We start from the raw sequence: 16,894 nt of genomic DNA, 5'->3' as shown, positions 1-16,894 counted from the left end.
CCTGGAAGACAGCATTCCACAACAATCGCTGACACTGTGGATTTTCTATGTTGTTGTGCCCTGCCAGCAGGGTGGCACCTGGTACCCAAGTGTGCAGGACGCTGGTCCACCTGAGCATCCATGCACTCAGGCTGGCTTGTTCCAGGGATGTCTGTGGGAGAGCAGGACTTCAGACTCATCTGACCATGAGCTAGATCTTTCCAAAGTCCTTCTGACAAGTCATGAGGAAGTGGGCTGGCTAGTAGCTATAGGTTGCAGGTGCCCATCACCAGAGGAGCAGCTGTTAAAAATTAGAGGGATAGGAACTACATCTCTACTTCATATAGGGATGCTGACCTGGAGGCAAGGGGACAAGCAGACACCATACAGCTGACCTATGGCCAAACACTTATGTGAACCACTGGCATTGATATAAATCATTCTGAAAAATAAGGAAGAACTAGAGGGAGAAGGAAAGAAGGAGGATGTAGAGTCCTGAGGACATCCTGGTTCCTAGGGACTGTCAATTTTCACGATGTAAATATTAGCCCGATAGCACGGTCAGTTTCAGGGTACCATTGGCTCTCTACATTCCTGAATATATAACACGCTCTAGTGCACCACTGATGTGAACCCAGTCCTGGTGTCTCTCTCACACTACTCTTTTCTGTTGGTATGTCTTATAATTTGACTTAAAAAAATCTATTTCAGATTTTCACAATATTCAGGTTCCACTTACCAATTACTCAAATAATTTTTTTCAAGATTCTTTCCTTCTTTCCCTTCTTTTCTCTTCCCTTCCTCACATGCTTTATTTTTCTTTGTGGTTAGGGATAGGATCTAGGCTCTCATCAATGTCAGCCAAATACTCTACCATTGAGCTATACCTAAAGACGAGTGATTTGACTATCATTGAAAGTCAAATCATTCACCGCAAAGGAGAAGATAATATTGAAATGAGAGTTTTAAAACCAGACATGCTGGCACACCTGTAACCCCAGCGTTTGGGAATAGAAGCAAGAGGATCTGAATGTCAAGGTCATTCTCAGCTACACAATGAGTCCAGGCCAGCCTGGCCTACAGGAGACTATCTCAAAAAAAGAAAGGAAGGAAGGAAGGAAGGAAGGAAGAAAGGAAGGAAGGAAGGAAGGAAGGAAGGAAGGAAAAAAAGAAACAAAGAACTTTGAAACAAAGTCTCACTCTATAGTCCTCACTGGCCTGGAAATCAAGGTGTAGCCTTTGAACCTTGAGCCATTCTCCTGCCTCAGCCTCCTGAGTGCTGAGATTATAGCTGTAAGCCACCACATCTGGCTAAAATGAATGAGAATGGCCCCTGTGGGTTCATATATTTCAATACTTGGTCACTAGTTAGCAGAACTGTTTGGGAAGGATCAAGAAGTATGGCCTTATTGGAGGAGATGTGTCACTAGGGGGTGGGCTTTCAGGTTTCAAAAGCCCACATTACTCCTAGTTAGTTCTCTCTGCCTCCTACTTTCTGATAAAGAGGTAAGCTCTCAACTAGTGCTCTAGTAATAGACCTGCCTGTCTGCTGCCATGCTCCCTGCCATGATGAGCACAGACTCTAACCTCTGGAATTGTGACCCCCAGTAAATGTTTCCTTCTATAAGTTATCTTGGTCATGGTGTTTTGTCACAGAAATAAAAAAGCTACTAGGATACTGTGTGTGGGATCTGATGATCCAAAGATTGGACTCTGGGACCCTAGAGGCTGTCCCTGTGAAGCCATTATATGAAAAGGACACGGCTGTTCACATCATTCCCAAGGAGAGAGGGGGGAATCCAAGGTGAATATGCTAGCATGAGAAGCAGTTCCTACATAGATCTGGGTTAGGATTACAGGTAACCTGTAGCACTCTGAGGATTGGCTGACCCACAGGACATACCTCCAGCACAGCCTGCTCCATAGTATTGGATCAGTTTCTGTAATAATTTATCCATGGTCACAGCTTGGGAATGGGATGTGATCAGTAATAATAGTGGAGACATCCAGCATGGAGACAGAAAAGAGAGGTTCAAGTTGGGAGTCCAAGAAAGGCTGCTAAGAAAAGGTAGTAGAAAAGGTACTTCTTCCAAAGCTAAGTACACCTCTGTCTTGGCTCTAAAGCTCATACTCTTCGGGATGCAAATAGGCAACACCCAAACCACGGACACTGTCCAATTCCTGTTGCTATAGCACATTACCTGAGATTGGGTGATTGATAAAGTGTAGATGTGTATTTGGCTTATGGTTCTGGAAGCTGAGAGGTCCAAGATCATGGCCTCGACATTTGCCAAGGGCCCTCTTGCTATATCCTGTCATAGTAGAAGGCATCTCGTGGCAGGGCAGAGCCAGCAAGCCAGAGAGCACTTGCTTTTATAACTAAGTCACTCCTCAATAACTCACTGGTTCATTACTCCAGAAATCCATAAATGGCTCAATCTATTCATGAACCAGCACCCTCCTGACCCAATTACTTCCAAATACCATCAACATATGACTTTAGGGATTAAGTTGCCAACACATAAATACTCGGGAATAAATATTCAAGCCATAACAAATGGGCTGTATATAAAACTTAGTAGTAGAACAATTGTCCTGTTACTTTGAACAATCTCTTCATTGGTATATTTGTGGAAACAATGTAGGGCCCCTCCTAAGATGGGGTATAAGTCACTGTGTGTGTGACATCCCCATAGGCCACCACATTCACTGGCTCCATGAGGCCTCTTGGTTCCAGGATCCTCCCTTCCAGGGGAGCTAGGCCAGTCTTGCTGCTGTCTACTGTTAAGGACTGTAGGATGTGGGGTCACACACCAGAGCCCAGACTGGGGCCAGCAATTTTGACCTTGCTGGGATCCACAACATCTTTGGCAGGGAGAGGCTGCCAGGGATGTGGAAACCTCCATATGTGATATCAAAGTCATAATCCCTCAGAGCAAAAGTAAGGTCACAGGCTCAAAGTCCAGTAGCATGAGGAGAGGGGGCAAGGAGGAGGCAGCATAGTAAACAGTTTCTTAACGCCTCTGTTGGTCATAGTCCTAAGAGAAAAATCAATCACAGTGCTCATCAATAGGATAATAAACAAATCAATAGTGGAATACTACACAGGAAATAAAAAACAACTATGACTGACTAAATTAAAATGAAGGAAAAGAATTTCAGCCATAATGTTAAGAAACCAGTGGCTGGAGCGATGGCTTATCAGTTAAGAGTGGTGACTGCTCTTCCAGAGGACCTGGGTTCAATTCCCAGCACCCACATGGCAGCTCACAATTGTCTGTAACTCCAGTTCCAGGGGATATGATGCCCTCACACAGACATACATGCAGGCAAAACACTGATGCACATAAAATAAAAATAAATCATTTAAAAAAGAAAAGAAACCAGACACCAAAGAGTATGTGTTGAATGGTTCTATTTATGTAAATCAAACTAACCTATGGCCACAGGAATCAGAATACCAGGGTGCTCATCATTGAGAAGGCCAGGGAGATTTTCAGAGGTTCTAGTGATGTTCTCTGTCTTGTTCTAGATAGTTATTACAAAAGGGTTTTCACCTTGGAAACATTTGTTGGGTGTGCACACAAGATTTCTGCACTTTCCTACAGATGTGATCTTTGTGTGCGTGTGTGTGTGTGTGTGTGTGTGTGTGTGTGTGTGTGTGTGTGTGTGTGTGTGTGTGTTCACTGTGTGGTGGATGTGTTTATGCCATGGTGTATGTATGGAGGTCAGAGGACAACCTTGGATGTCTGTCCTTGCCTTCTACCTTGTTTGAGGCAAGGTGTCTTCTGGATATTTTCCTATCTCCACCTCCCTTTTTCCCATAGGAACCCTGGGGTTATAGACACGTGCTAACATGTCTGCCTTTATGTGAGTTCTGGGGACCAGAACTTAGGTTCTCACACTTTCACAGTAACCACTTCATTCCAGAGCCACCTTCCCAGCCCCTAGATGTTACATTTCAGCATAAACATTAATAAATGTAAAGCTAAAAACCAAATGTAGTACTGAATGAAGAGACTGAAAGACAGAAGATATTCATAACCCAGTAGTATTTAACAATTAAAAAGTACATGATGTTAGAAAACACACATCTTGAAAAAAAACATGGAGACACATTAAGTACATTAGAATAGCTGTCTGTGGGACAGGAAATGAGAATGGGAGGGGGGATAAAAATGAACATACCGATAATAAAAAAAAAAGTAAGGTCTGGCGGGACCAATGGATCATTTAGAAAATTTAATAGGCTGGAGGGTATGGTGGCACACGCCTTTAATGTTAGTACTCAGTGAGCAGAGGCAGGCAGATCTCTGTGAGTTTGATGCCAGCCTGGTCTACAAAGTGAGTTTCAAGTCAGTCAAGGCTGTACTACAGAGAAACCCTGTCTCAAAAAACAAAGAAAGAAAGAAAAAGAAAATTTAATAAAATAAACAAGGAAGCACAAGAGAAAGAAGATGTGAAAGAGGATTTGGAGAAGAGGAAAGAGGAGGGAGAGGAGGAAGGGGAGGAGGGGGAAGGACTGGCTTTGAGAAATCTGGACAACCCTTTGAGAGTTTCAGCACTGCCCATGGGACCATGCTTAGGCTTTAATCCCTGGAGCCCCCCAAGCACTGTTCAATGAGCCTTACACACAGGATCTACATCCATGATCCTGAAGAAGGTAAACACTGCTGTGAGGTATAGATCAGATCCTGATAGATTGAAGCCCTTAATAAGTCTGGAACCTCGGAAGGCCGTAGCTGAGATCTCGGTGGCACTCTGGGAAGAGGGGACTCTGACATACAGGTGATCTAGGAATTCTTATGAACTGGGAGATGGGATGAGAGGCAGGTGACAGATTTGTAGAGAAGAGGAGAGTGGTGCTTGGTGAAGACAGGGAGAAGACTCTGTCAAGGTGGGCATGAGGGCAGCTCACTCACAGGCAACTGAGGCTCTATTCAGATCTCAGTCCATGTCTTCCATGAGACCTGCCACACCCAAGTACCTCAAGTGTGCTGTTCTTATTACCAAATACCTTTATACGTTTTGTTTCGATGACAGGATCGCAGGTATCCCAGGATTGCCTTGGTGGCCTTGAACTCATTATGTAACTGAGGATGACTTGATCCTTCGGCCTCCATCTCCTTTGACAGCTGGGATTACAGGCATCTACCACCACACCTTGTTTACATGGCGCTGAAAAGTGAACCCAGGGCCTTGTGCAGGCTAGGCAAGCACTCTACCAATTGAGCCACATTCCAAGTCCCTACCTTATACTTTTAATGAATTCATCTTTAACTTGATTTTTAGGGGTAAGTGCATAGAGAGATGCTTGACACATCACTAATCAATAGGAAGATGCAAATCAAAACTCCAAGGAGATACCCCACCACATCCACTACAATGGCTGTTGTTAAGAAAATAAGAGAAATCAGGTGTTGGTGAGGCTGAAGGGCAAGTGGAACCCTGGCCTACTATTGGTGACTACGTAAAATGGCACAGCGGCTGTGGGACACAGTATGAGTGACTCAGCACCCCCCCAAGACATGCAGCATAAAATGACTGTCTGGTCTAGAAATTTCACTTCTGAGTACATACACAGAGCAACTGAAAGCAGACTCTTCAAGAGAGACTCACACACCTGTGTTCACAGCCCCCTTTCTTAGCAATAGCTAAACTGTGGGAGCAACTCAGGTGGCCCTCGGTGGGCAAATGAAAGTGAATCAAGACGCTGTCAGCCTGAAAGAGGAAGGAGCACATCGTGACAGCATGGATGGATCTTGAGGATGCCGTAAGAAAAAATACCGGGTAGTTCCATTTATATGAGACTAGAGCAGTCGACTCCGGAGAGATGGTGCACAGGCGGTGGCCAGAGGCTGACAGCATGAAGAATTTGGAGTTGTTTGATGAGCACAGCTTCATTCTGTGAGATGACAAGCATCCTATGGATAAATAGTGGTGATGGTTACCCAAGAATGAGCATTTAGTGCCACCACTGTACATTGTTAAAGTGCTAAAATGCAGTTGTGTGTGTTTTACTCTTTGAAAATAAGGCAACTTTCTATCACTACTATAGTGAAGTCAAAGACAAGGACACCCTCCAGAACAAAGTGGCCTTAGCATCGGCCGAGATGCTGGTGTCTACTAAGGCTGTGCATCAAGACCTCCTCTTAAAGTGGAGGTCATAACCAGACGTGGTAGCACTCCTGAGGTAGAGGCAGGAGGGCTGCTGTGAATTTGAGGACAGCTTGATCTATATAGTGAGTTTCAGGACAGCAGGGCTATATAGCAAGACCCTGTCCCAAACAAAAACAGTGTATGTGGGGAGTCCCTCAGTGACTGTCAGGGGAAAGTTAAAAGCACTCTGGAGGACTGGAAAGATGGCTCAGCACAGTGGTTAAAAAGCTCATACTGCTCTTGCAGAGGACGCAGGTTTGATCCCCAGCACTCACATGGTAGCTCACAACTATCTGTAACTCCAGTTCCAGGGGATCTATTTCCTGCTTCTGGCCTCCAGCATGTATGTGGTGCACATAAACCCATGCAATCACACAAACATACACTTTTTTTTTTTTTTTTTTTTTTAGTTTTTCAGGACAGGGTTTCTCCATGTAGCTCTGGCTGTCCTGGAACTCACTCTATAGACCAGGCTAGCCTCAAACTCACAGAGATCCTCCTGCCACTGACTCCCGAGTGCTGGGATTAAAGGCGGGCACCATCACCGCCTGACAACACATTAATTTTTTTAAAAATAAATTTTTTAAAAGTGCTCTCAAATCAATTTCCTCCTTGATAAACTCACAGCAGCTGAAAGAGATCAATAGGAGCACCCCCTTCTTGTGGCCTGGTTTAATAGGGTGGCGTCTGTGGACTTCTGCAGTATTACTTCTTGTCAGGGGCATAAGCATCCCCCACACTGAAGACCCTTGTAAGGGCAAGAACTAGGGGCCATGAGCATTTTTAACAGAGAGGACAGAGCACAAATGGGAGGGGCAGAGGAGATTCTTATTAGATAAAGCCCCATGTAGGCTCTAAACATAGCCTGCGACTTTCTGGCAGGCAACTCCAGGGTCTCAGGTCTGAGAATGGGTGCTCTAGTCCTCCCTGTGAAGAAGGGCCCGACTACAGGAGAAACAGAGCAGAGCCCTTATTAAATGCTGCAAGTACTATACCATTTCACAGAAAGGAAGTGAGCGTCTGTGGATTTGGGCATCCTGGGGGGAGGAGAGGATCGTATCAACCTTATGAGGTTTACATCTGTCTCTAACGGATCTTGCTAACCACTCAGATGCCTCTACTGCCAAACACAAAGCCACCTCCCGACCGATGTCAATAATTATACAATATGCAACCGACCCGGTGGGAATGTTATTTCTCACAGACATTTAATTTAAAACAACGTTTAGCTTGGTTTCTTTTATAGTCGTATCTCTAACATCTCTATAGGTTCTTGGAAAGCTTCACGGATCCAGGTCGTAGCGGGCTATGAAGCCCGGGGCAATTCACCGAGCCGGGTGCCAGCAAGCAGGTGACTGGACCGCCCCTGGCCCTCGTGCGGGAGGGCGGGAGTAGGCCTGGCGCGCATGCGCGGTGGTCGGGTTTGCGCGTAGCCGCCCGGCTGAAGAGGACGGGGGGGGGGGGGCGCAGCGGGCACGCGCTTGAGGCGGCATCGCTGACCTGGGGCCGTCGGCGCCCCTCCTTCCCATCCTCCCGAGTCCTCTCAGGCGCCCTGTCCACAAGCCTGGTCCCTCGGCGTTCCAGCGGCCCTGAAGAGGCAGCACGCCGCTTCCTCCTGAGGGCCCCACGGGCGCGTACTCGCGCGCGGGCCGCGGACGTGAGGGCGGCGAGCGGCGGGGCCGCGGCGCCGAGGAGGGCCGTGCTCGTGCCCGGGTCGTCGCGGGGCGCGCGCGCGCTCCCGCCGCAGCCCGGGCCGCGCCCGCCCCGCCTCTCAGCGCCGGCCCCGGAGCCCGGTCCGCGAGCGGCGGCGGCGGCGGCGGCGGCGGCCGGAGGGACGATGAGCGGCGCGGCGCGGGCGGGCCCGGCCCGGCTCGCGGCGCTGGCACTGCTGACCTGCAGCCTGTGGCCGACGCGGGCGGACAACGCGAGTCAGGAGTACTACACGGCGCTCATCAACGTGACGGTGCAGGAGCCCGGCCGCGGCACCCCGCTCACGTTCCGCATCGACCGCGGGCGCTACGGGCTCGACTCACCCAAGGCCGAGGTCCGCGGCCAGGTGCTGGCACCGCTGCCCATCCACGGAGGTGAGGCTGGGGCCCGAGCCCGAGGTCGGGCGGGGGGCAGGGGGCCGCGGGGGCGGCGTGGCCGGGTGTCTGCGCGCGGTTCGGCCGCCAGCTTAGGGAATCGAGGTCCCCGCGCTGGGGAGCCTGGCCTGCTCCCCGCTGGGGAAAGAGGCTCCAGAAAGCCTGCTGCATCTCCTCCCTAAAATAAAAAAAAATAAAAAAATAAAAAAAAAATAAAAAAGACTTAGAACGTCCCCCTCTTTTTCATTTAGGTAGCTTGTTTACTGGAGGGCACTGAAATGCGAGTTTGCAGGGACAGTTGAGACAAAGGAGGTGGTGCAGGGGCGCAGAACTACTTCATGGTGGACGAGATGCTTAACCTGTATTTTTGGAATCGGCAGGTTTGTTCCTGAAATCCCACGGATTTATTACTGCAGTGAATCTCGAGGGATGAGAGCCCCCGTCCCGTCCCCCCCCCCCACCGCCCCGAACGTCAAAACGTGCCGGTTTTTTTCTTTAGTGGCTAAGGGGAGGGGGGTCCCTGTTGCTTTTGGCTTTCTCTGGCCCGGGTAGTTTTGCTGTCATGAGACGCTGGAGATTTTCACATTATAAAGAACGCGAGAGTAGCTGAACTAGTAGCCAAGTCTTCGATCACGGGTGCCCACCCAGAGGGAAAGTGGTAAAATGGTCAGGAGTTGTCTTTGAAGCCATTTGATGTAGCCTTACGTCCCCGCCCCCGCCCCGTGTATTCTGTCTGTGCATAGCTAATGATTTGATGTAAAACTTGTATCTGTTAATTACTGGTAGTGTTTTAAAGGGCACATATCTCCGTGGAGTGTGGTATTTGGGGGCTTTGGCAGGCAGAACTTTGGGGAGATGTCTCCTATCCTCTCTATACACTCTCACATTTAGAATGTTGAAAGGATTTAAAAACAAAACAAAAAAAAAAAAACAGCTGCTATTCGTGTTCAGATGACCTATAGTCTTTAGGGTAATGGTGTTTGCTTTTGTAGTCTAAAATATTTTTAAAAAAAATGCCCCTCTGGGCGGGCTCTGTATTTGAATGATAACCCATACTAAGCTGTTTTCCTTGAGACATACTGGCTGGGGGTGGGGGTGTCACATAAGGCTTTACTGTACCTGTCTTTCACTTAGACTGGGCTCCTAAACGTTCATTTTACACCAGTGACCAAATGCTTATGGTGTTTTTCTTATTCCACTAGGTTAGAAGCAGCACTTAAGGTCCCTACTTGACCATAGAAGCAGTTTTTGTCTTTGCTCCATTCAATAAATATTTGCTGCCTGCTCTGTGCCAGTCACTGTGGTTGGGACATGCAATGTTGCCAAACTATGGCAGTAACAATGCTATACTATTTTCTGATGGGGAAAAGAACCGTGAGGGTCATGTGGAAGGGGAGGAAGAGGAAGAAAGAGGCAAGCTCCTCCGCAGCAAGAACTGTACAGTGTTGTGAAATCTGTGGTTTGCACTTGGGGCTTGGTTCCCCCAGGTACCCCAAGACCACCGCCCTCACTTAAGATGCTAGACTCCAAAATGTTTCCTGTGCTACTATGTGTTGCTTGTCACCCCCAAATTAAGCCCCATCTTGGAGAACGCTTTTAGAGGTTCCAGCTGATAGGTGTTGGGAACTGAAAGTCAATCGTCTTATCCTATCACTGGGAAAATAGCATTGTGAGGTTAAAGGCTCCGTCCGTATCAGACCTGTGCTGCACATACACTGTGTGATACTGGCAAAGTAATTCTGCCTAGTGGCTTCATTTCCTATCCAAAAAATAGACTGATAATGTATTTGCCTCTCCCGTGGAGAAGAGGTGTCATTATTGTATCTTTAAAAAACATTTACTTATTTTATGTGTGAGTATTTTGCCTGTATGTATGTGTACAATGTGTGTGTGGTGCCCACAGAGACCAGAAGAGAGTGTTGGATCCCCTGGAACTAGAGTAGAGTCATCCTGTGGGTGCTGGCAACCGAGCCCTTGTCCTCTGCAAAACCAACTGCTCTTAACTGCTGAGCCATCTCTCCAGCCCTTACACATGAGAATTGTTCCAGGAGTTCTCAGGATGATGATGGTGGGAACCTGTAGGTGGCTTCAATCAAATGTTGGACAAATGGTCTTTGCCCATGTGGCCTCTGAGTCCAGCAAGTGCTGATTGAAACTCACAAGCACCATTAAAAGCCCTGGCGGAAAAGGAGGGCAATAGCCTGCAGTAGAGCTCTTAAAAGCATCTTTAAGAAGCTCCCATTCAGAGGGGCTCTTTTCCCAGGTAGTCTACTATAAGTTGTTTCTGCACCTGTGGGTTTATATGGAATCCAAGGTGACGTTCTGCTTGTGCACTAGAAACCCAATAATGTATTTTAAAAAGAAGACTGTAGTAGAAGACTGGTAAAATTATTCATGTTTAAGAAAACCATTTAAAGCTAGGTGTAGTGGTGGATGGGCATTTGTTATCCCAGAAGTGGAATTGCCTGAGGACTGATGCTCGATAGTGGGTCCCAGGACAGCCTGGGCTATGGTGTAAGGCCCTGTTCCCCAAAACAAAAACAATAGTACCTTTTCAAAAAGACAAAAGAACTTCACAGTTTTCCTAATGCTTACTGTAATGGCTAGTTCTATATCTATAGCTTGATTTGTGAAGTTAGAAACTCTTGTTATTTTGCAATGCTCCTTATGGGCCACTATGAGTTGCACAGTTAAGCATGTATGAATTACTGAGTTTTACTGTCCTGTCTTTGTAAATGACAAATTGGCTTTACTTTTCCTTAGAAGCTTTGCTATTTTAAAAGTACATTTTGGAAAATGTTACCATTCTACTTTGTAAATTGCTTCCTAAACAAGTATACTTTGAAACAAATATTTTTTATTAAACCAGTTGCAGTGAGTGAAGATGCTCTTTGTTCTGGGCTAACGTTTACATGTTACCTGATAAAGTGTTCACTTTCAGAAAGGGAGTTTTGAAGGAGTCTGTTGTAACATTTATGAACAGATCATAGTTGCTTTTTGACTGCTTGCTGCAGTGGCCATCTTTGAATTAGAAACACATAATCCCTTTGCAGAGCAGACCTCGCTAGTGTGCGGCACAGACATTGTAAATGCGCTTGATGTGCATGCACACTAGCTTTTTGTTTGAGCCCGGAGTGGGGGTTGGGGAAGGAGAAAGCCCTGTGGTGGTGATGTAATTAGTATGTATGCAGATTGCTGGCAGCAAGAGTTTGGCATTGACCACTTTATGCCTTGTGCAGAAAATTTCAGGATGGGGTGTTAAAAGCTTAGAGAACAGCTTTGCCAAGTAATAAACCTTACCGATACCTTGCTGATTGTAGGGTTGCAACACCGTTTTTAAAAGGTTTATCTTAGGTTTTTATGTTTAAAATTGTGGTCCTGTTGGAACCCGAAGTTGGATTTAGGAATTTTCATGAGCAGTGAAGGAGACTGACATAAAAACAGAAGGTGAAAGAGATCATGTAACATTAGAGTTGATAATAGCAGAGGAAAGCTACCAGACATAGAGATGTCAAAATAGTTACAGAAAAGGTACATATGATCCTGGGAGCAGGTACTCTGAACATTCAGAAAGAGCGCTCAGAAGAGCTGAAGGCTTTGAAAACAGTGCTGAAATAATTAAGTAGCTGGGCAAGAAGAACATGTGGGGGGGGGGTGTTATATTTGTATTCAGCTTTGCAGTGTGGACAATGTTTTTACATGGCTTGTTTTCCCCTTCACTTTTTGGATGATTTCTATTAGCATATAAATGTTAGGAAAAATCTAGAACCACCCACCCTCCTTACCAGGCTCTCAACTTGCTACCTTCTTACTTCAGTGTCTGTTAGAACAAAGTGTCTGATAAATGTTTCTTCACTTGCTGCCTCCACTTTTTCCTTCTGCTCTTTCTTACATGATGAAAGTCATTGATTGCTATGCTAGTGTTAAAACAACAATAACAACCTATTTAACTGATACATTGGGTGACATGGTCAGGATTCCTAACGTCTCAGTATCTAGAATGGTGGGTTGAAGTTAAAACAAAAGGTTTTAACTTTGCTAAAGATAAGTATATTTATTTATGTATTAATTAAGAATTAAGAAGCATTGCCTTCTTTGAGGGTTGCTCATGGAGATAAGATTTAGCCATCACATGTCACATGTCATGGCCATCACATGTCACGTGACGCAGCTGGTAAATTTTCCTGACTTTGCCCAGGCCAGTACGAGGTTGCATCTGGATGTAGGGTGGCTCCACCACTCTTTGTAGAGGACACACTTTTAGTTTATGGTTAATTCTGATTACAAGTTGTAAGAGACAAACTGCAGAATTTCATTTTGAGTGTCAGAAAAGGAATCCTTCACTGGTAAGAATAGACTAATGTCTTCTAAGATCCTCTCACCTGGCACAAGATGTGACTGAAAGAATAAGACAAATCTTTTAAGAAACCTGCCAGAATATACTCATTAAAGAGAATATTGTTCAGTTTTCTCTTTGTAGTACTCGTGGCTAAACTCAGGGCTCACCTGTGCCAGTCAAGCACTTTATCACTGAATTATATCCTGGCCCAAGAATATTGTTCTTTTTAAACCAGTCACATTGGGAGACTGTGTGTACATACACATGTACATTTATAGTAACAAATCATTAAACATGATATTTGCTTTGTGTTTTTTATTAAACAGTTAAAAAACTTATATACCAAATCTTTAATTTCTAGGTAAATTTGAATTTTGACAATCAGAAATTGCTTGTAGGCAGTTGGGAGTAAGTACGTTTTATTTAAAGCAGAGGTGGGACTAGAGAGATGTCTCAGTGGTTAAGACAGTGTACTTCTTGCAGAAAACCTGAGTTTGGTTCTCAGAACCCGTATTGGGTTGCTCACAACTGCCTGTGACTGCAGTTCCTGGGGGTTCCTCTGGCTTTCATGGGCAACTGCAGTCATGTGCACATACCCTGCATGTAATTTAAACTTATTTTAAAAATATTTTTAGAGGAGTGGAACAGAAAAGTCAGAGAGAGGGGGGATGGGAGGGAGGGAAAGCCCATACTCAGGGGGCTATAGCAAGAAGATCAAGAGTTCAAAGCCAACATGGTTCCGTGTGTGTGTGTCTGTGTGTGTGTGTGTGTGTGTGTGTGTGTGTGTGTGTGTGTGTGTAAAAGAGAGAGGAAGTGTATGTGTGTTGTATACTTCATCGTTTGTATAATTCCTGAAGAGGGAGGTTTAGTGGTTGGGTCATATCAGTGTTAGTGGGATGAATGGAGTGTCTTTATGGCTAGTTTGTTGTTGTTGTTTAAGTATAGCACTCTTGACCCATTCATAAAACGCAGCCATTAAGTTTGTCTAGACCATCACCCTTTATTATCTTTAAGTTTTCTGAGTTTTTTTTGTGCACTAGGCATTTATTATTTTCCATAAGTTTAATGGTGCAGCTTTCCTGTTGTTGGAGGTAATTTTGAGTAAAACAAAGAGAACCCTTCAAATGCCATCAAAAAGAACTTAAAAGCCTACTCTGTGCTTGTACTATACCAGCTCTGTGTGTGCACAAAAGGAATGTGTGTAAATTCTAACCTGAAAGAACTTTGGGTCATCTTGTTGACAAGATCAGCCTTGGCTGGGTAGCACAACTTTGGCATAACATTCTGAAAAACTGAAGGCTTTGTGTAGTTTGCAGGTGGATTTTGTTCTGAAGCAAGGGCTTCCAGAGCATTCTATTGGAATACAGCTATGCCTGTGTGTTAGCTGGCATCAGTAGCTGCTTTCATATTGTACCTTCAGAGTTTGTGGTTATGGAGGGTCTACAGGACCTGTGATAAAACGTTTCTCTCCAGCCCCTTTAAGAAAATACCATATTCCCCATTAAGGACTGCATTATAACTGATGCTCTGATTGCTAAGTTGTCCAGGCTGAGCTCTTGGAGGTAATGGGTCCTGTCTTCTCCACTTGATCCAAGCTAGTAAGGTTGGGCTTGAGACAATATGTAATTGTGTTTAATCCTGTGGCACTTGGTGAAAGTGACAGCAGCGTCTTAGGAGAGGCTAGAGTAGGGTGGACAGAGAAGGGCTCCATTATTGTCCTCTATCGAACTTTAAATAGTGTGGAGACCAGACAAGTGAAAAACATTACATGAGCTTGTGGTCTAGAAAGGTTTCATTTTCAAAAATGAGATTTGTTTAGTTGGATGTGTTGGCACATGATTTTAGTCTTAGCTCTTAGGTGGCAGTTCTGAGTTCAAGGCCAGCCAGAAATACAGAGAGAAACCCTATCTTATTCCTGCACAAAGGGGCTTGAAGTCAAACCTGAGAACTTCCACTTCTGACTGTAATAGATCAACTGATACTGGTTCCCTCTCCAACCTTCACTGATCAGAAAACCGGACAGCCTGTGAGCAGCAGTTTTAGATAAGGTCAGTAGGCAGCACAAGATGGGGGTCCCTGAGAGAACAGAAAGGTAAGGGAGCCCCACCATTGCCTCCTACTGTCTGGGGATTTCTAACCCAGATGCAGGTAGATAGTCTTATGAGCTCATGAGCCAGAGTACCAGGAGGGTGAGGCAGTGCTGGAGAGGAGGAGGGGGCTACAGAGAGCCAGTGGCTGCTGCAGGGGACTGACTTTCAGTCTGGGCACTGACCTGCATGAAAAAGTTACTGGAGGCTGGGAATCTGTGAGGTTCTCATTCATCAGAGTAGAAAAACTTCTGATAAGCAGGAGCATGTAGTGAGGCCAGATTACTCGTAGAGCAAAGCTGTCCTGGGACCCTCTCCCCATTGAAGCTTAAAAGCAAACCTTTAAAGAATCTGACTGATGGAGGCCATGTAGTTTATTCCAAAATGGCAGGGTGATATTTAAAGGAATGCCTTAACACCTACCTCCAGAAACCATGAAATCTGAAACTGACATTCAATCCAGAATCACCAGACTTATGAAGAAGAAGAAAAAGAGAACCTATAACTAGATGTCAGGATTGAAGATGGGAATGTTAAACCAGTCTTTAGAAGTATGTGCTCCGTGTGCTCAAGAACGGAAAAGGAAACATGAACACAAGGAGAGAGAATGAACGGTAAAAACATCCTAGATCAAAATTCTTTGTAGAGCACTAGCCTTGAAAATGCGTAAGATTTCTACTGACTCGTGGGTGGGGGTAGGTTGGTGTTCTCAGTTTATCCCAGGCAATAATGTAGGTAACACGTGCAGGATATGTGCTGCAGGGTATGTGCTGTGTTCCAGGATATGTGCTGCAGGGTATGTGCTGTGTTCCGCAAGTAGTGCTGATGTTTCACACCGAGTGTGTTTAATCTTCCTAAAGGCCGCAGGTGGTTCTCTTAATCCTCTTTTGGTGCTTAGGGAATTCAAGGCACTCCAGTCTTTCATTTGGTGCCTGTTTTCTTTACAGCACTTAACATAACTGAAATTATGTATCTATTTTCTTTGTTTCTGAGGGCAGGGAGCTGTCTCTTGTGTCCACTCTTGTACGCTCAGTGCTGCATATGGTGTTTGGAACATAGTAGAGGGGTTCTGAGCAATTAATGTTAGGTAAATTCAAAAGAGTGAAATAGCACACCCTGGCCTTGGAAATTGGGCAGGGCCGGGGCTGGAGTAGGCCTGCCTGATTTTGTCGACCATACTCTAACCACCTCTTTGTGTTGCTTCCCAAGTGAGTTTAATAAATTATGATATATCCACTCAGTGAAATGTTACACAGCCATAGAAGAGGACATCATTAAAGCTCTGTATGTGCTACAAAAATAAATGCAAAGTGTTTGAACTGTGACTGAGTTAAGCTTGTTTACAGTGGACAAGGACTCAAAGTAATACGAAAAATAAAAAGGGGTTTGTATTGATTAGATCATCAGTGGCATTTCTCTAGATTAAAACAAATTGCTGCAGGTCCATGAGCTCAGTGATGTATGTGTGCTCCCCCTGAGTATGAGCTCCAGGAACAAACACAAATTACTAGTTTTCATTGAAAAGAAGAGAGAGTAGGCTGGTGCGGTGGCTGAGTGGGCAAGAGCACTTGCTGTGCAAACCTGACAACCTGAGTGTGATCCCCAGAACCCTTAAAGTAGTAGGAGAGAACCAGCTTCACACAGCTGTCCGCTCACCTCTCTGGGAAAACGGTGGCTTTTAGAAAAGATGAGGAGGGCGAGTGTTCATGAGGACAAAAGGGGGTATTCACTGCCTGAAGGGGCTGGATGACTGAGGATGAAATATCTGGAAATTTGCTTGTTTTGCGGTGTTTAGCCTTGAGCCCAGGGCCAGGCTCATGTTAGACAAGTACTCTATGACTCAATTATACCCCCATCCCTTACCTTCAGTAAGAACAGGATGACTTCACGGTTTGGTTAGCATGAGCAGGCACCAAGAATATGTTGAAAGAGTCTGCTTTTCTTTAGTAAAATAACTAAGACCAGCTAAGACTGGTCCAGAGGTAAAGCAAGCTAATCTAGTATATGACTTTGAGTAAGAAGTCTTGGAAAGGGAAATGAGATCCAAGTTCAAGGACTCAACTTTTCTATGTATTTATAGGGTGGGAGTAACATTTATTTTAGTTATAGTTTTTCACTGTGTAGAAATGATCTGGTGATTAAGCATGGGGGAGTAATTACAATTTCAGAGCAGAGAGTCGGTGTTTGTGACCTTAAGGATGTCTAGGTAGATGACAAAGCTGAAGAAATAAAGGGAGAAAAGCGTG

The 16,894-nt window shown here is 45.3% G+C and overlaps 1 protein-coding gene across 4 annotated transcripts in view; it reads left to right on the top strand.

The window, feature by feature from the left end:
• Positions 1 to 7,949: 7,949 nt before the first annotated feature.
• Rnf130 (ring finger protein 130) overlaps positions 7,950 to 16,894 on the top strand; it is a 110,461-nt gene continuing 101,516 nt past the window's right edge. For 2 of the 4 annotated variants that reach the window (XM_052758077.1, XM_052758075.1), the window contains exon 1: positions 7,950 to 8,222. In XM_052758077.1, the coding sequence (XP_052614037.1) occupies positions 7,976 to 8,222 (247 nt within the window). In that variant the 5' untranslated portion in view covers positions 7,950 to 7,975. The remainder of the gene's footprint in view (positions 8,223 to 16,894) is intronic. The other 2 variants (XR_008222442.1, XM_052758074.1) reach the window with 1 other exon arrangement.

The sequence above is a fragment of the Peromyscus californicus genome, unplaced genomic scaffold (assembly GCF_007827085.1).
Source record: "Peromyscus californicus insignis strain IS unplaced genomic scaffold, ASM782708v3 Scaffold_3__1_contigs__length_106647218, whole genome shotgun sequence".
Taxonomy (NCBI): Eukaryota; Metazoa; Chordata; class Mammalia; order Rodentia; family Cricetidae; genus Peromyscus; species Peromyscus californicus.
Note: the sequence above shows the minus strand (reverse complement) of the source record. Positions and strands in the feature narration are given on the sequence as shown.